Here is a 20,113-nt window from a genome sequence, read left to right as displayed (position 1 = left end):
GGTGTTTTAAATGTGTGCTTGCTCAGACATGTTATATGGTTTTTATAAAAGTCATTGCCATGGGATGAAATCAAACATATGGTTCATTTGTACATGTTCCAGCAATGACAAAACCATGGTGGAGGTACATGTGCTTCGAATTCGCCATGCAAGGTGTAATTGCCTAGCTCAGCTCTCACATGCAAGCAAATAGGCAACAATCATATTTGAAGGAAATTTTGTACCATCCTAAGTGAGAGTCAAATGTCGCACCAATGAAAGTTTGTTTGTGTGATTGTCAAATGTCGCAACAATGTCATGGCTTTATCTTTATTGGTGCTACCACGATATTACTGAGAAGGATCATGATTCGTTCTAATTGCAAGAGGAACTTTGTCACTTTAGGAAATATAAGAGGAAGCACGAATAAGGGCAAGAGTTCAAGCATTACAAAAGTTCCTCACCTGGATCCTGAACTTTCTGCAATATCACCGTTTGGAAGAAATTTGAGCAGTAATCCAAGGAGTCCCCTCAAGCGTTTCCTAGGATGATCCTTGTGTGGCAGGAAACTCTTTACCAGAGTTTTTAAACCAAACATCTGTACAAACAGTTCAGTTTTAATCACAAACTAAACCTATGATAAATCATTCAAAAAAAATTCAGTTTTTTTCAAAGGAACAATAGATAAAACAAAGGGCGTCCACATAGAGCCAAGAGCCTGCAGCTGTTTATAGGGCTTATAAACATAGACTTGGTGTTTAATGCAATCATGGTGGGATGCATTGCACTCTACGATGAGTGTAGCCTTCTAAAATTAGGCACATGCATTGCTAATGGCCTTCTTCTGTACTAAGAGTGGCCTCTATAAAAACCATTAACTGAAACAATTCCTCCACACCTAGAATTCCATCAGAACACATTGCCACAATTAACTCAGATTAAACATTTGGCATTTTTAGTTACTGAGCCAACTGGATATTTAAAAGTACTGAAATTCTGCTTCACGCTTCTTAATCTTTACAAAAAAACAAACATTGAAAATTTACACAAAGCAACATTCTATAAATCAGCACCCAAGAGGACCACTAAAGAATATTAAATGCCATAAACTGTGATTGCTCAAGAAGCAATGAAAAGTAAGAAGCAAATAAATTTAAATTGAAGAACATACAAGAAAAATACGGGCAGGCCGTTTTAAGGTGGCTAATAGCTCCCTCCAATGTTGCATGTGCGCAAGCTCCATCACTCAACTAAAACAGGGGAAAATAACTTGAGAGTTTTTTGTCAAACTCGTGCACAACTTGAGCAGAGTTTACTCAAATACCACGGGAGGAGGAAACACTGAAATTGTCAAACTCATGCACAACTTGAGCAGACTTTACTCAAATACCACGGGAGGAGGAAACACTGAAAACCAGTTTAAGTCAATTCTAAACTTGGTAGGGTCACCCTTGAGCTAGAATCTTTATTAGCCTAGACCCAGAGTAGAAACTCATGAGGGTTGATCTAGCAGGACACCTCCCGGCAATAGGATCAATGCCTCGAGCCACACCCGAGCCGGAAGTCTAGACCAATGTGAGAACTTGCCAACCTCAAGATCAGATCAAGTGTCCCATACCACATGACCCTTCCTGTAGCTACTACTCTAAGGCCAACAAGTCCACATCCGCATGAGACATCTGCCTCCTGAATCCCCCCTGGATACCAAGCCCCTAGCTTGTATTGACAAGCCTAGCTTGGCTATCTTTAGCAACTATCCCTAACTTTAGGCTTCATGCATAAAGAAGCTTTTACTTTCCTCATAGGCCCCTACTTTTCCCATAAAGCCTAGCTTTTCCCAAAATAGCTCACTTTACTTGGATTAGCATCACCCTCTCTTGGATCTAAATCTGAACCTCATCCATGCTAGCGTTGTCCCACCCTTACGCTATTTATAACCCCAAGTTAGACTATGCCCTGAACCCATGTAGGGAATTTAAACAATGATTCTCAAATTATACTTATCATCTAAAACCAGATTCCCAAGGTAGTATTTTTTATATAGCATCAATGAAGATCTTGGATGTTAGCCCTTAGCCCTGGTATGGCCTTGTAGGCTAGTTAGGACATTTAGTCCTAGTCAACCACTTGACTTTGGGGCCACATAATGGCCACTCTTGTACTTTCTTCATTATCCATTTGCAAGAACTCTACAACCCACAGAAGTTGTCTGTACAGCCTGCCGAAATCATCCATATAGCCTGTGAAATTCATCCATTCAGCATCGTACACATCCTCCGTACATTTGTGCTTATGTCCATACAACTGTACGGACAGTTGTATTTTTGGATGGCTGGCTTAATCTGCAATACCGTGTGCCTTTGCTGCACTTTTTTAGTTCAGTTTGCAAACAAAAATATTGCAGTCTCATTGCACATTTGTAGACAAATTTGGGGCTTTTCATGTTTCTATCCTCTTTTTGCTGCAATTGGCATCCTTACTAAACATGTTCATTTCAGATCAAGAATGATCAGCATGGAGCCCTTCCCAGGGTTAAGCCTTGACACCCCGCTAGCTCCCACCCTCTTGAGCTTGGAGAATTCACCTATGTATAGGTGCCATTGTGATCATGACTATGGGTTTCTTTTTTGTATTGATCATGGCTGATGATCTCCGCTTAGTACTTTCACCCCTCAGCTCATTGAGGATTATGTTACTCTCAAACCCTTTGGTCTCACTCTCTAAGGACATCTGGCAGAGATTTCTAGAAGGACGGTCCCCTCTGCCACTCACTGACACTCAGATTTGGTTTGATTATGCACGCACACTTTATGACATCCCAAATCAGATAGTCCCTAATCTCTCACACATGTCTCGCCCCACATCCTGCACCCTCTTCACTAGAGGAAGGGTAAAGGATGCCATAATGAAACTTCATAATGGCCGAGCAAAGGATCATGAGGGGTTATGCGCTGAGTTCATTGCATATGGGATTAACCTCCTAGCTCCGATCTTAGCAAAGCTTTCTAATGACGCTGTTTGTTTGGGGTTTCCACACACTTGGACCATTAACACTATCTCACCCATCCACAAGGCAAGGGAACCCATGAGCCCGGAGAACTACAAGACCATTATGATTAGACATGTCATGTCCAACATTTATGCATCAGTACTTGAGTCCGAGGTTAGTAGATTTACAGAGTGTCGAGGACTTAGAGCAATAGGACAGGCCGGATTCTATCTGATCATGGAACCATGATCCACATTCTCATGCTCAGATGTACCATCGAGGAGGCGAGGGCACGGAAGCAGAGGGTTTATTGTTGCTTTGTGGATTTCCGCAAGGCACTTTACACGGTTCCAAGAGCTCGCCTCATACAACGCCTACTAGACTTGGGTTATGCCCAAGAGATCATTTGGGCTGTCATGGCACTTTACGAGAGAGTTTCAGGCCGAGTTCGGGCATGATCCGGGTGGACAGACCAGATCATAAGCGCCATCGGGGCCAAACGAGGGTGTCCTTTATCACCTACCTTGTTTGGCCTCTACATTGACGAGCTTGAGACAATGATGCAGACACAGGGGGGATGTAGGTTGCTCTCTTGGGGGCACGTTGATCCAGATATTGCTCTACGCAGATGACGCGGCTCTCTTGTCTTCCTCAGCAGAGGGGCTCCAGAGACACCTAGACACTGTACAGTCCTTTTATGAGCCTCATGATTTGAAGGTCAACCTGGATCAAACCGAGGTCATGATCTTTAATACATCTCAAGCCATCATGCGTCAGGAGCAGTTCACATTTGAGGCGTCACCTGTTGAGAAAGTTTCATCATACACTTATCTTAGGGTTATCTTTTCCGAGCCCAGCTTCACTATGAGACCCGCAATGCAGGCACGCTTGAGCAGAGGGTATGCTTCATTGGCCAAGCTAGAGTTTTCCATTTGTGTTAATTATGGTCAAAGAGTTCTTTTAATGGTCAAAGAATTGACTACGGTCAAAGATACTTGACTCTGGTCAAGTCAACCTGACTTCGATCGAGGAGACTTGGTTTATTACCAAGAGGGTTAACTGCGGTTAGCCAGAGAACTACAGAGCTGACTACAATCAGAGAGTGTTGACTTCGGTCAACAAGACTTGGCGTGCGCCAAGAGGGTTAACTACGGTTAACCAAGATGTGCCAACTTCGGTTGGAGAGACTTGACTATAATTAAGGCGCCTCGACCCTTGGTCAAAGCCCCTTAATTATGATCAAGAGCGTTGATTTCGGTCAACCAGAGAATAAACATATATTTTTATATTTGTTATGTGTGCACATGTGTTCAATGGAAACGCCCACCGTGACTAGAATTAGTCCACAGTGTATTATTTGCATGCAAAGCGCTAACAATTAATGGGTGCCATGGTGGTGCGCTTTAATTAATTGTTGCAGGTACTAGGAAGAGTTATTTTTCCTAAGCGCTACGGGAGCCTAACAAGAGTCTAGGAGGCGGTTCGCGTGACCAAGTGCTTCGTAGACTCCAGAGTTGCCCTTAGTGGCATGTAATTAGGAAAGTAATGTAGAAATTGACAAGTGGCTTGTTGCCAAGAAGGGGAGCCTGAGAGCTCATGTAATATTTATTCACGTTTGGATTTATGTATGAGCAGCTCTACGCTGAACTGTATATTCAGTTTTCTCTCAAGTAATAAAATACCTTGGGGAGGTCCAGCCCGACGATTGTCATGGGCCCTAGTGTACCTGTTGAGAGAGGGAGAGGGGGAGAGAAATGAGAGTGTTTATGCTGTCTTTTACGAGGAGGATTTCATCGGAGTAGATGGTTTCATTGGTATCACAGCCAAGGCTCATGGCCTCCCTAGGCTATGACGATCCAGAGAAGGCAATAATGGCTAATGGACAGAGATAGTGCAGAGTGTCTAGTTCTGGATCGTATGCTAAGATAGGCTATACACAGGCATGAACCAAGGCTAAACGTACGGTGACCAGAAGCAATATCCAGAGTGCGAGCGCTGGCAAGGTTCTGAAGCTGGGTATTTGGTGACGAATTTGACGCCGTTGCATAACGTTTCCTGAGAGGTTGTCTTAATCGATACACTCGTTTGCATATGTTGACACAATAAACTAAAGCGAGGTCTATCGCTTAATTACAAGCGTGGGTTTACGCCATTCTTCAGAGAGATGCCCTGAGCAGACGATTGCTAGACACCTCGAGCGAAGAGCCAGCGGGGATACAGGTTAGCATTGTTACTGGCGACACCTTCACGGGGATGTATGGCAAAGGAATTTCTTTTTTTTTCCTCCGTCGTAGATTCCCTGCGCTGCACGTAGAATGCTCTAGCGATGCGCGATGTTGACCAGCCAGAAGGTTTGAAACCTTAGGCTCCTGTTGACGTGGCACATGACACGTGGCAGAGGTCTTGGCGAGTGCTGACGTGGCACGTGTGTAATTTGACACGTGGCAGGTGACGTGGCGACCACACGAGTGAGATGACGTGGCAACCAGCTCAGTGGATGATGTGGCAAGACACGTGGCAAGCTGATATGGCAAACCAATGGTTAAGTTAACTCTGGTTAGTTAACCCTGGTTGGAGGTTCAATTAGTTGGTCTACCAAACTAGACTGGTTAGTCAAACCAGGTCTGACCAACTAACCTTAGTTTTAGTTAACCAAAACATAGCTGGTTAACTAGACTACAGATGGTTGAGGTCCAGTTGAGAGCCAACCAGACCAGAGCCAGTTAGTCTGGTTAGAGTAACCAGTAGTTATCCATCTAGTTACTGTCAACAAAAAAAAAGACAGTTGCAGAGACTGTTTCTGCTAGCAGTTTTCACCTATCTGAGAGAGTATTTACTGTCAGAAAAAGCAGAAATCAGAGATTTGCACAAGCAAAGGGATGCATGCCTTTGTGCTCAGAAAAAGGGAACCAGATGCATACTCAGTGCTTTTTGCAGCAGCCAGAAAAGGGGCAATATAGTTGATGATGCCTTGACAACTTTGTGGGTATATGCCTTGATTTGACAGCCCGGTACTGGCATAGATTGTGAATGCAAGACACCTCTTGTTGAGTTAATTTCTCTCTTTGAAAAGCAAAGGTTGCGTGCATCAGTTGCATACACAGTGTGTGTGAGAAACTTGTAGATCTCAGACGAGTTGTAAGAAAATGGCTCAATCACCTATCCAGTGGGATTCACAAGATAGGGATGCACATCCAAGACAGAGAAGTGTGCAGCAAAATCATCAAGAATTTGAGCAGATGGTACGCACTCATATGCAGGAGATGGAAAATCTCAGAAGGGATCCAAGAGCTCAGCATTTTCCAGAGAGACCAACGAATTCAAAGAGGGAGGTAAATCTGTCAAGTTTATAACCTATAATGGACAATATGGTCATACAGACAAAGCATTGCAATTCATCAGGCAGTTTGATGCTGCATTCAGTAAAGAAAAGTTACTTGCTAGGGGCAAGGCAAGGTTTAGAGGGATCTTAAAGTTAGGCCCAAGGAAACCAATGTTTCATTGGTTAGAAGGGGTTAGGATTTTAATGTGAGGGGCAAACCAATATTCCATTGGTTTGCAAGGGTTCGAGCTTTAATGAGGGGGCCACGTGGCATTCCCTCATGCACTACCTACCACCTCTCCTTTCCTTACTCCTCTCCTCAACGTTACGGGATGGTCTTCCTACATTTTTGAAGGTCAAAAGGCTTGGCCCGCTTTCCAAAGCTTCCCCGCTCACATTTATTGGAGTTTCATGCATTTCGAGGCAGTCCGTACGGTTGTACGGACTGCATGCGCTTTATTGAAGGGCCCCATACGGTTGTACGGACTGCACACGCTTCATTGAAGGCCCATGTACGGCTGTACGGACTGCATGCACTTCATTGAAGGCCCCTGTACAAGCCATTACTTCTACTGTACAGGTCAGTTGGCATGTATTCCAATGCTCATAATTGTAGTACTGACTGTTTTCGCTGCTGTGCGGACTTGCTGTTGGTGATTTGAAGCAGCCGTACTGCTGTACAGGCTGCTGATGGGCCCTTTGTGCATTTGTATGGTTGTCTTTTGCTAGAGGCACGCTTCCCAAGATTAGCTGTACGTGCTTTTATGACTGCTTTGCACGTAGATCGAGGCTGGCTGCAAGTGTACAGGCTGCTGCACAACTCTTGAGGTCTTAATTGCTGGCTGTACGGACAGATGCACGCTTTTCTAGGCTGATTGTACATACCTTTCACGTGCTGTTGTACGGGATCCAAGGCAGACTGTACGGATGATTTTCCTGCTTGTACGAGTGATTTTGCTGGCTGTACGGAAGTTTATTTGCTGGCTGTACGGACGTCATTAATGCTGCTGCTGCTGCACGGATTCCAAAGGCTGTTGTACGGACGCTTATTCACTATTGTGCGGCCCCTTTCCCTTGCTGTATGGCCTGCTCAGCTTCCCTTTCCTGCCCGTGATTCTCTTGCTCTATTCTATCTCAGATTCCAGCCCGTTATCCCTCTCTTGTTTCCCCTCTCCTAGCTGCCAGTTCCTCCCACTAGTCGCTACACTGGATGTGTTGCTTCTAGAGGTGTTTCGGAGCTGGATTGAAGTCAGTTGAAGCTGGTTTGAGTTCTCTTGTCGCTATCCTTTTCATGTGATTGCATTTGGAGATTTTTGGGAAGTGTCTGGATGCCTGGTCATTAACAATTGGTTACAGTCTTTGTGGAATGCTTGGATACTTTTACAGTTGGTCATGGAAAAATGGTGAATGCCTTAGCTTTGCCTCGGCACTTGGGTGCTAGTGTGTACACTAGGATGGAATGCAGGTTATAGCCAAGGTTCGGCTTGGACAGTGGAATTGCCCGTGGGGCAGAGCACAAGGGAGAGCCCTTGTTGTATGTACCAATTTCATTCCTAAAAAGATAAATAAATACCGGAAGGGACGTCAAGTGTTTGGGGCCAATGTGGTGTCTTGTACTTGGTTTCATTGGGCAGGGGCACTCTAGCCTCCATCCAGTTATTTCTCAAATTGTTTTCTTGAAGGAAAAGGAGTGAGTGAGAGCAAGAGAGATTGAAAGTGCAGGAGGCTTGGAAGCTGAAGACGTAGTTGCAATAGAATAGAGTTAGAGAGTACAACACAAAGTGAGTAGGATAAGGTTTTGTCCTAGTGACAAAACCTTAGTAGTCACTAACCATAGTTAGTGAACTAACTGTAGTTAGGGGGAAAAACCTCTTAGTGAGGGAAAAGTGCCCCTAACTAGCTTATTATATTACATTGGTCACTGCTGAATTATATCTATAATTCTAACACCCCCCTGTAGTGCCAATGTCATGTACAAGGCTGATCAATCACCAAACGGATATAAGTTCAGGGCACTGCGAAATGCCTCAAACTTCTCACGTGGTAGCGCTTTGGTGAAAATATCTGCAACGTTGTCATGTGTGGACACAAAGATCATACTGATCTCTCCTGCATGCAACTTCTCTCTGACGTAGTGATAGTGAACCTCAATGTGCTTCGTGCGAGCATGAAACACTGGATTCTTTGCCACTGCAATGGCACTCTGACTATCAGTGAGAATTGGAGAAGGACCCTCCAAAGACAGATGAAGATCAGCAAATAAACGTCTCAGCCAGACACATTCAACTGTTGCTGTGAAAGCTGCCCTGTACTCAGCTTCACATGATGAGGTAGCCACTGTAGATTGTTTCTTGCTCAGCCATGAAATGCAAGACTTACCCAAAAAGAAACAATTGCCACTAGTGGACTGCCTAGTGTCATAATCACCAGCCCAATCTAAATCACTGTAGGCATGCATCTGCAAGTCACCCCCCTTGGGAAATAGTAAGCCAAAAGACTTGGTGCCCTGCAAATAACGGAAGATGCGCTTAACTGCCTTCCAATGCATAGTTTTTGGGCTGTGCATGTACCTGCTCACCTGAGATACTGCAAACTGAATATCAGGTCTAGTGTTGCAGAGATATATGAGGCATCCAACAGCTTGGCTGTAAAGTGTGGCATCAACTAATTCTCCTGCAGTATGCATTGTGAGTTTCAGCCCCGGTTCCATAGGAGTAGATATGGGCTTACACTCTTGCATGTTAAATCTGTCCAAGAGTTTCTGAACATACTTGGACTGAGACATAACAGTGCCACGTCTCTCATGAGAGAATTGGATCCCCAAATAAAAGTGAAGTAGCCCCAAATCTGACATGTCAAAGTTGGTCTGCAAATCAGCTTTGAAATCTGCAATTTTTTCTTCATTGGACCCTGTGAGCAGTAAGTCATCGACATAAAGAAGGATGACTAATATTTCCCCCCCATCCATCTTGATGTAGAGGGTGCTCTCAGTAGGACTATTGTGCAGCCCCTTGCTGGTCAAAAAGGCATGTATCTTAGCATACCATGCACGAGGGGCCTGTTTCAGCCCGTATAAAGCTTTATTGAGTTTGCAGACTTGAAGTGCATTTGCTGTAATTTCAAAGCCCGGAGGTGGTTTGACATACACCTCTTCCAGCAAGTCCCCATTTAAGAAGGCTGTTTTTATGTCCAACTGATGAACATTCCACTCAAAATGGGCAGCCATTGCAATTACTGATCGGATGGTTGTCATCCGGGATGTAGGAGCAAATGTCTCCTCATAATCTATGCCCTTTTTCTGAGCATAGCCCTTAGCACCAGCCTGGCTTTATATCTGTCAATGGAGCCATCTGGCTTCCGTTTGACTTTAAATACCCATCGTGTGCCAATAGCATGTTTACCCTGTGGCAAGTCCACAACATCCCAAGTCTGATTTTTTGCAATGGACTGCAACTCATCGTGCATGGCATTCATCCAATGCACATTACCTTTTGCTTCTTCAAATGTGGCAGGCTCCTCCTCATCAAGGAGAGTACCTGCATATGCTGATTCCACTGAATTAGCACCTTCCATGTGCCTTGCTGCACTACGAGTCCTGCCAGGTAACGGAGCATCAAGTTTACTCTCCCTGAGAGTCTGTAACAGCCAGTTTGGGACTGTTTTTGCTGCATGTATGTCTGCAATTTCTTGCTGCACCACTTGTTCCACTGCCTGTGGAGGAGGCAAGACATCCTGTGGCGGAACTGAGGCATTTGAAGGTTGCTGTAAATTCTTCAGTGATCGAGATCCCAGTGTGACCAGTCTATTCTGGAGAGCTTTATTTGATAATATGGGGACGATTCTGAATTTTTATTCTTCTTTCCATCCCCAGACAGATGGTCAAAGTGAAGTAGCAAATTCTACAGCATTGGATATGCTGAAATGCTACAAAGGTTCAGACTGGGAAAAGTACCTACCATTGGTAGAGTTTGCTTACAATAATCCAGTACACAACTCTACAAGGAAAGCCCCTTTTGAGGTCATATATGGGAAGGTGATTCTGCCACCTATCCTGAGGACCAAGGATGAAATATTTGCAGCTGATCAGTTTGTGAGAGACCTCAAGACAGCTTACAGCCAAGTCCAGACAGCAATTGAAAGGTCTCAAGAGAAGCATAAAAGAGCTGTAGATAAGCATAGGAGACAGTTAGATCTCAAGGAAGGGGATTGGGTACTTTTAAAGTTTGAGAAAGCTAGGCTCCGTAAGTTCAAAGGCAAACAGAAAGTGTATGCAAAGTTATCTCCTAGGTACTATGGCCCTTTCAGGGTTACAGAAAAAATAAATGAGGTTGCATACAGGTTGGCCTTGCCAGAACATTGGAGGATTCACAATGCATTCCATGTGAGTCTTCTAAAGAAATTCCAGGGGCCAGAGCCTACAGAGCCAGTATCAGAGGATCCACCAGAAGTGGATGAGCTAGAGGAGGTCCTTCAGCCAGAGCAGATTGTGTATCATACTGTACGCAAAGGCTCTCAGGGCAAGGAGTTTTACAGGTATCTTGTAAAATTCAAGAATTATTTATATTTGTTATGTGTGCACATGTGTTCAGTGGGGACGTCCACCATGACTAGAATTAGTCCACAGTGTATTATTTGCATGCAAAGTGCTAACAATTAATGGGTGCCATGGTGGTGTGCTTTAATTACTTGTTGCAGATACTACTAAGAGTTATTTTTCCTAAGCACTACAAGAGTCTAACAAGAAACTAGGAGGCGGTTCGCGTGACCAAGTGCTTCGTAGACTCCAGAGTTGCCCTTAGTGGCATGTAATTAGGAAAGTAATGTAGAAATTGACAAGTGGCTTGTTGCCAAGAAAGGGAGCCTAAGAGCTCATGTAATATTTATTCACGTTTGGATTTATGTATGAGCAGCTCTACGCTGAACTGTATATTCAGTTTTCTCTCAAGTAATAAAATACCTTGGGGGGGGTCCAGCCCGACGATTCTCCTGGGCCCTAGTGTACCTGTTGAGAGAGGGAGAGAGGGAGAGAAATGAGAGTGTTTCTGCTATCTTTTACGAGGAGGATTTCATCGGAGTAGATGGTTTCACAGAGAGAGAGAGAGAGAGAGAGAGAGAGAGAGAGAGAGAGAGAGAGACCTTACAGTCAACCTTGGGAAGACCAAGGTTATGGTCTTCAATACATCACGCACAGTGCTCCCCCGACTCTACTTCACTTATCATGGCAAGGCATTGGAGATAGTACAGTCCTACACATATCTGGGAGCAATCTTCACAGGACCCATTTTCACGATGACCCATGCAGCCCAGGCACGACTTACACGGGAGCGGAGTGCTTTGGTTCAGCTAGAGCGACAATGCTTCCAGGCACACTTCCAAGATCCACCGACGAAATATGCTATGTACGCTAAGGGCGATTGAGACAGAGGAGCATTTTCTTTGTGCTTGCCTAGCCTACTATGAGATCCGACAACACTACCACTATCTCTACCTGAAGGGGAGTTGCACCTAAAACTTGCCATGAAAAATGTCGCGCTGGGCTATGTACTGCAGTCTCAGAATTCTCCGCTCAAAACTCAGCCAATGTTTGGCTCAAAAGGCATAAACCCAACTGAAAATCACCTCTATCTTGAACCAAACAACCAATTGCAAAGCCCAATTCCTCTTAAGGAAGTAAATGCGTGACAGGTGCGCGATGAAGTAAAGCTGGGAGTGGCTTTAGGTTATATGGTTCAACCAATAGTCTGGGACTCAAGATGAAAAATAGCAAATGCCACTAACAGAGTTGACCAGCAGACTCAAAACTGTTCTCAACGCAATAGAAGCTCCCCCCTCAGTCAATACTTGACTGAGCTAGCACCAAAATGCCGATATTTATCACTGTTTTGCATAAATCAGCAAGTACCACAACCAAATGGATATAAAATGCACCCACCAGTGCCAAAAGCGGGCTGTACTTTGACAAAACTGCCAAGAACAGGTCCAAAAGAGCAAGTACAAGGCTTCTGAAGCCCCAATACAGTCCCCAAACTGAGACTTCATCCTTCAAACAGGAAAACAGTCCTTAAAATGCCTCAAAGTGTGTGCCTGATGAAGACGGCCAGCTCCTGGAAGGTAGGCAACTAATGCAAGAGGAGAAAATCAGCAAAAACTTCACAGAAACAGAGCAACCAGCGATAAAAACAGCCGACTGGCTGTAGAACAGCCTAAACAAAATCGTTCAGCCCTGGAATGCTCCAGAATGGAGGCACCTTGCCTTGTAGCAACTCCTGCAATGGTCGCCCAGCTCTAGACAGCTTGCATGTGAAAGTTCTCACGACAAAAATCAATTTCTTCAACACAAATTTGCGCCATGGGTGCGAGGAGGTGCTGGGAAGCAAGAGGAAGTTGTTTTGATAACAAATGTTGGAAATGGAAGCGAGAGAGCTTGATGAGAATGGAGTTGAAGCAAGCAAATTAGGTACAAAGCTAGGGTAGTCATAGAGACAAAACCAAGGATGGAGACCCTAACTGGGGTCAAAAGATGTGTGGTGACTAACTTACTAACTCAACTCCTAATTGAGGTTAGGGGTCAAAAAACCTTAATAAAGCCCCTAGCCCCTTATTGCATAAACTTGGCCATTGCCTCAGGAAATATAAATATTTCGAACAGCTATTTGGATTGGAGGCCCTACCATAGTTCCTCTGTTAAGACTTATTGGAACAAAACATTCAGCTTTCTCACAGCCACAGAGCACGCTCTTACGTGTGAAAAGGCCCTTGGATTTTGCTCAATAATGAGTAGAGAGACCTTGAAATACCTTTGCATGACAATGGATTAAAGGAAGGAAGCAGCATTACTTTAATCGCATTTGCAATATATTTAACTCTGGCAGGAGGAAGTTAGCATGTGAATAAGTGCTATAGCTAGTAAAAGTTCAAGCAGTAGTCTTACTCCATTACACAGACCCCAAATCGCATGAATGCATAGGCAATCATCTAGAATGCATGCATTTAACTAACTTCTAATACTCGTGATGAAAGAAGAGATATCATTTGTGAGACGATTCTCTTTTTCTTTGCTTTTTTGGCAAATGCCGCAGCAGCCCTGAAGGTTTTTGTGTGTGTGATGAAAAAGGTTTTCTATAAACACTCTTGGAAATTGGCTCTTTCAAAATCTCTGTTTTTTTTTGGGGACAAACTCATGTGGATTCTCGAAACATAAGTTGGAGTTTTTAAAAGTTTTAATTGAAATCTTGTAAGTTTAAGCAGAAATATAACTAAAATGCCTTGAAATTTGCTGGTTTAAAACCTTCTATTTTCAAATTCGAAGGTTAATTCCCTTCTTCCAGACTATTCGCTTTTTTCCGAAGGCAAATAACAGATTAGGTAACAGATTCAATAGGAGTCAAGGGACTACGCATCAACACAAATTCATGTTCACACTATTTTACATCCACTTGTACCTTTAGAGACTTAATGTATTTGTGTATGGGTCCTATAATAAACGAAATACACACAAACTAAAGCACTAATTTCCCTCATATGGAAGTAAGCCCAGCTAAATCGCAATCGTGCTCGGCTTAGTGCATATGATTATACACAAACAGATAAACCACAAAATACCTTCAGACGACAGAGTGTACTTGGTCTTTCCCAGCCTCCATCCTCTGTTTCTCCAGCTTCTACAACCTGTGTTGGAAAAAATGCCCCCCCCCCCCCCTTTTACATTAGTACTATGAAGACAGCTAACTTCTTCAAAATCACAGCAAAGGACAAAAACAAGATTACTTACACAGCTTCTTCTAAGTGTTCGAACAACAAATCGGACAATGTCATCTTCTTGAGTTTCAAATACAGTAATGGCATTCTGGGCAATGCATGAGAGAGACTGCAATACTGTTGGCAAATGAGGATTATTTTCTTGTAATGATTCCATGAGCCGCTGGAAGAAACAGAAGTGTTCTAGTCAACATCATACTTATCATAACACAATTTCAGTAACTAAGTTTGTGGTAATATTGAAACTTCTTGAAGACTTGGAAAAGGACTTTTGAAAAAAGTGTCTCTCACAAAACAATCTTGTATCACAACTCACTCCATATAGAACTGAAAGTGCTTTGAAGCCTCCATCAACATTCAAAGCTGTTAAAGCAGAAACTGCATATTTTGCCTGCTTTCGGCTACCTTCCAAACAAAGCTTCTGAAGTGTAAGCTCCACAGAGCTGTAGAAAGAGCAAGAGCACGACCACAGTCACACCTTTAGGTGGCAATACAGAAATTGTGGTGAGTGTCTTTAAAACAAAAAGGAATCAGTAGAAAATTAATCAAGTTGGAACTTAATGGCGTTGTGACAAACAGGAACACCATGAGCAAGCAACAAAAACTTGTCAGAGAGATCACCTGCTGGCTTCTTCAATTTGGCCACAGATACAGCTCCCAGCCCTGGCTAGAATATCTGCCACTCTTTCCTTGGTGGTATCATCACCATCGAACAACAAACCCAGTAGATCTTCCTTCACAACTTGAATGAGAAAGGGAAAGAAGCCAGCAAACTCCTGTTCAAACAGCCACATCAAAACATAAGCCGAAAGAAATAAGCATTATTCAAATATTGAAAATACCAGGAACTGTAGCTATTGAATACGACAGTTGCAGCTTGGAATGCCTTCCTTTTCCAGATTAGCAGTAAAATTGCTTGGACAAATGATGCCTTTCACATTTTGTCTCATTCTCTATTGTTCTCGTGATCGAACAAGAGACTGCAGATGCCCATTCATGCGAAGCTAGACAGATTTTATCTTGATGATTGGATATTAGCAGAGGTGGCTCAGAATGCATTGTACCATCTCTATTCACTTACCGGTGGTTATGATGATATACGAGCCTCATTTGAGACCCCAGCATCAGGATTACAGATTGCCTTGTATGCATTGGAAGGGCTCACTAAGGATGTTTGCAGATCTAGGTGTCCCATTTGCAGGGTGGAGTGCCATCTCCTTCACATGTGGCAGCAATCCTTCAAGTATTAGTGATTTGTATTAGACTACCGTTAGTGCCAAAAGACAAGATTCTCAGACGGTAGATTGGCCTCTGACGGGGTAGTGAGCAACCTTGCAAAGGAAAGAGCAAAGATGGCCTACAGATACTTGGGTTCAAGAGCGCCTCGTTGCAACAAGGGCTCATCAATAAGCTTTGCTAGATCAAAGAGCAAAGTATGCATTTCATGCACGGGAATCCTTTCGAATTTCATATGGGAGGAAGAGTTGGTCCGAGACATGGTAGAGATTTTTATACCTCCCTTCTCACAAGACATCCTGATATGCCTGCCAAAGATGAGTATGGCAAGGTAGTCCAGCATTGGTGAAACCTAACACGAGAAACTCACCTGATGCACCTTTCACCAATTTGGAACTTAGGACTGCACTTCTTGCCCTCCACAAGGCAAGTGCCCGAGCTCAAATGGGTTGACACCTTTCCTTTTTATCGCTTTTTGGGACATGATTGGGGACCATGTTACCTAGGGAAGGGGCATGTCACATGCACCCCTGCACTTGGGTGCAATGTGACACACTGGCTACATCGACAAGTGTGTAATAATTCCCTAATAGGAGATTTTGTCGTATGTTGTTAGCCCTTGTCCACGGACAGTCAGGCACAAGCTACTTAAGTCAATCTCTAAGCCTCAGGTCAAGTCAGAGAGTCAGTCTTGTTCATTGGTACCCACTAGAGAACAGTACGTAGTTAGTGTTTCCAACTTAGGTTAGGTTAGGTCTAGGTCATACCTTAGGATAGGAGCCCCAAGGGGCCCCCAAAGGCTGAGCCTGCAAAGGCTGCCCACAAAACTCCCTGGCAAATGCTGGTTGGCTGGCTCCCCAGCCCCTATAAAAGGCCCTTGCTTCTTTTCATTTTCCAATTCAGTCCTCCCTTCTTCAGCACTCCTACAGCTCCACTCCAGCCCCTCCTGAACAACCTAACCTACAAAAGTTAGCCTCTGGCCAGCCTCAGCTCTTGGCCTTAGTTCAGCCCTCCTAGAAGGTGTTCACGCAGCGCATCAGACGGGGAGTCGGATCAGCAAACGGAGTTAGGTTTGGGGTTCTGTTTCAGCAGCTCCTTTCAGTAATCTTTTACAGTTTGCAAAACTCACCTCTCAGCTCTATATTTTAGTCATCTCTCATCTCTCTTTTAGGATCTATCACTCCTAGCTTTCACTCTCTCACTCACGCACTAACCCTGCATTCTGGTGGACAGCAAAAGCCTTTCCTTGCCTTGCAAAATACTGTCAGTGTGGACAGCATCAAGGTCTCAGTATTGGTCGGCGTTGCCTCTCACGTCTTTGGGTCTACTATACGTGTGCACAGTGTACTCTTCAGAAGCGTGTTTACGTGCTCTCTCGAAGAGTGTTATTTGTATTTCTCAGTTCTCCAATTTGTATTTCTCAGTTATCCAAGTATAAAGCAAATTTTCCCTGATTGGGGAGGGGGCCCTTAGTGGGTACAGGGACCAATCAATTGCCGACTCCATTCTCTCTCTATCCTTATCTCCTTTATCTCTCTATGGTGCATTACCCTAATTCCTCACTAAAGGTTTAAAGAAGGTCTTGTTGTGATTGCACGATCAGATTACCATTGCATGTTGTAGGGCAAGAGGGTGTCCTATAACCAAGAAATTGAAAGAATGGGCTGCTGCAAAAACAGACTAATACCTTTGGCCAAACATTTATAAAGGTTCCCAAAAGAGTGACTTAACTCCATATATTTCTGCAACCTCCCTTTGGTGGATAAGCTGAATGGGACCCTCTATCAGTGAATCAGTCATAGTATCAGAGTCCCAAACGCCCTGCAGGGCTGATATTTATTTGTGGCTTAAGTAATGAGAATCTTTTTAAGATCTCACGCAAATATTGTCGGGGTGAGACTTCGCATGAGATAGGAATAGTGAGCTTGCCGATGACATTACTGTTTTTTAAGAGCCACTCCATAGAATCTCACTTCTTTCAAAGCAGCCTTGAACTTATTTTGTTTTGCAACAAGTGCACATATTAATTGAAATAAATCCAATGGCTCATTGGATTAGTAACAAAGACACTCTAGATTGGGGGGATGATTTTGGTTTTACTTGGAATTAGAGGGGTGTTTCTGTCTGATACTTGGGTTGCCAAGTCGGCGTGGGTACCTTACTCCCCATGATCCCAATCCCAAGGATCCCACTGCAAATACTTTATGGAGACACCTCCATAGAGCCAAATCCTCCATGAACACAAGGGAGTGTGATCCGAGGTAGGGTCTAGATGCCATCCCAAAGCCAAAAAACGCTGCTTCACATGAACTACAACCCTGACCAGCTGAAATGCAGCATCCGCTAAAATATCATCTATAGACCTGGACAACTTGCTCCTAGAGTCAACATCAATGACCAAGGCATCCTCATCTAAACGTGTAGTCCTGTGACATAAAATGTGATACCAGATTGATAGACTTGAAGAACAACGAGGAGGAAGAGGAGGTGGCCTTGAGGAGCCTTAGTATGAAAGTGAAGCTTGACCAAAGGTCTCCTCAAAGTCAATGCCGTGCTGTTGTGCATATCCCTTTGCAACCAAGCAGGCTTTGAGGCAGTCAATACTACCATCAGCTTTCTTTTTCACCTTGTAGACCCACTTTGTGCCAATGGCAAGCTTGCCTGCTAGCAAGTCACACAACTCCCAAGTGTTGTTTGCATGAATGGATTCAAGCTCAACCTTCATGGCATCCATCTATTCCTTGCTATCAAAGGCATCCTTGTGACAAAGGTTCCTCATTGCAAGCAGTAGCAACCAACGCTACAGCCAAATAGTTGCCATGCATTTGTTTATACACACCTCTAGTACGGGCTGGCAAAGGCTCAGCTTGTTTGCTGTCCGTGAGTGTGTCCAAAGGCCATCTCGGAACTTATTAATGACAGCACTCTCCTATGCAACTGCCTGCTCAATAGCGTGATCATCGACTAAAGGCATATCAGGCTGAGCAGCAAGAGCTATTGGAGGAGGATGTGCACTGGTAGAAGTGTATAGCACAACATCGCTGCTCTGGATCTGTGGGTGACTGAAAGAAAGGCAACAATGTATCAAAGACATCTGAGTAATCAACAGTAGGCTGTTTTTTGCATTCCAACCAAGGTCAAGGCACATTTTCAGCGAATACAACATCCCTACTGACAATGACCTTGCCCGTGCTGGGCTGATACAACCTGTATCCCTTGCTCTCTGCGCTATAACGAATGAATATGCATTTTACAGCTTTGTCTTCATGCTTATGTCTCAGCTGAGATGGCGCATGAGCATAAGCCAATGACTCGAACACCCGCATATGAGAAATTTCAGGTTTGCGACCGTGCCATGTTTCGTAAGGTGTGATAGTCTTCAATGCCTTTGTGGGTGCCCGGTTGAGCACATAGTTGGAGCACGTGACAGCATCCAACCAAAACTTATTTGGCAAAGACTTTCCTTTGAGCATGCACTTGCCCATTTCAGCTTTTGTAGTTGAGGTGACCCAACCTTGCATGCCATAAGTGAGAATCTGAAATTACAGATTCAGCTAGCAAATTTGCCTCTATAGCAGGTTGTTTGTCATAAACATCAAGATGATATAGCCCAAAAGAAAGTGACCCAGTAAGTACTATGATGTCATCATACCGGTTGTCATATACGACACATTGATAACCATCAAAGAGAACCCGAAAGCCATTCAAGGATATGGCTGCAATGGAGATGAGGTTGTTCTTGATACCTGGGACAAACAAAACGTCCATAAGCATGATCGTATCACTTGAAACTCTAGTGACCTCGACCTGGTCAATCCCCTTCACGAGATATGATGCATTGTTGGCACCTGTCCCTGTGCCACCATGTGGAGCACGCCCCAATGTCTGAAAGAGTGATCTGAAAGAAGAGATGTGCTTGGAAGCAACACTGTCAAAGCACCAATCGGACTTAGAATCTAAGACAAACAAGGCTGTAGCATGCTTCTCTGGATTGTATTGGCATGTCACCGTAAAAAACCCACTCATGGTGAGCAATGTTTGCTGCCTCATACCCATCATCTAGGACAGCTGGAGTAGTAGTGATAGCAAGTCCCTTTTGCTGCTTTTTCTTTTCAAAAGCTATGTGCTTGCGACATTTAGAAATGTCATGTCCTGGCTTCCGGCAATGATTACAACGTTTTCTCTGTTTTTCTTCTTTGCATCAAACGGGGCAGAATTAGATCAGTGTCTAGTAGTAGATGAGCCTCCAGAAGGCTTGGGTTTGCTGTAATTTTGCCCATTCGTTCCCTTATTTTTGTAATTAGCGACAAAAGCCTGATTTCCAATTTGAGCAATACTACGTTTTGCTCCAGCTTGTTGTTTGCTTCCCACACTCCACTCCCGTTCCATTGCTTCCTGAGTGTCGTGGACACTACCTGAGCATCTGAAATAATTTCATCCACATTAATGAGCTGCTCTTGAAAATCCTTGATTTTTGTGATGTATGCATCCATGCTGTCCCCCTCTTCCATTTTGACATTCTCCAATTGCTTGCGTAAGAAAGCAACACGTGCCTCATTGCGAACCTAGTAAAGGTGAGCCAAGATATCCCACGCAACCTTGGAAGTTTTGCAAGACCGAATGTGAGGAATCATATGTCTCTTGACTGAAAAAGCAATGATAGAATGTGCTTGGGCATTTCTACCATCCTATCTGGCATGTTCGGGTGTAGGAGGTGTGGCTGGAGTAGTAGTAGTTCCAGAGGTGGCTGTAACAGCTGCACCAGCGGTGGCAGTAGATTTAGAAGTGGCTGTAGCAGCTGCACCAGCTGTAGCAGTAGCAGAAGTGGA

The 20,113-nt window shown here is 44.0% G+C and overlaps 1 protein-coding gene across 1 annotated transcript in view; it reads right to left on the bottom strand.

Moving 5' to 3' along the window:
- LOC147895838 (sister chromatid cohesion protein PDS5 homolog A-like) overlaps positions 1-20,113 on the bottom strand; it is a 130,480-nt gene that overhangs the window by 53,728 nt on the left and 56,639 nt on the right. Inside the window, exons 13-17 of the mRNA XM_087382347.1 lie at positions 14,670-14,824; positions 14,365-14,491; positions 14,062-14,211; positions 13,893-13,958; positions 444-577 (exon numbers count right to left, since the gene is read on the bottom strand). Of these exons, the coding sequence (XP_087238473.1) occupies positions 444-577; positions 13,893-13,958; positions 14,062-14,211; positions 14,365-14,491; positions 14,670-14,824 (632 nt within the window). The remainder of the gene's footprint in view (positions 1-443; positions 578-13,892; positions 13,959-14,061; positions 14,212-14,364; positions 14,492-14,669; positions 14,825-20,113) is intronic.

The sequence above is a fragment of the Dipteris shenzhenensis genome, chromosome 12, assembly GCF_047967505.1.
Source record: "Dipteris shenzhenensis isolate YYH24624 ecotype China chromosome 12, Dip_SZ_1.0, whole genome shotgun sequence".
NCBI classification, from domain to species: domain Eukaryota; kingdom Viridiplantae; phylum Streptophyta; class Polypodiopsida; order Gleicheniales; family Dipteridaceae; genus Dipteris; species Dipteris shenzhenensis.
The sequence above is the reverse complement of the archived record's forward strand: the minus strand, read 5'-3'. Positions and strand labels throughout refer to the sequence as shown.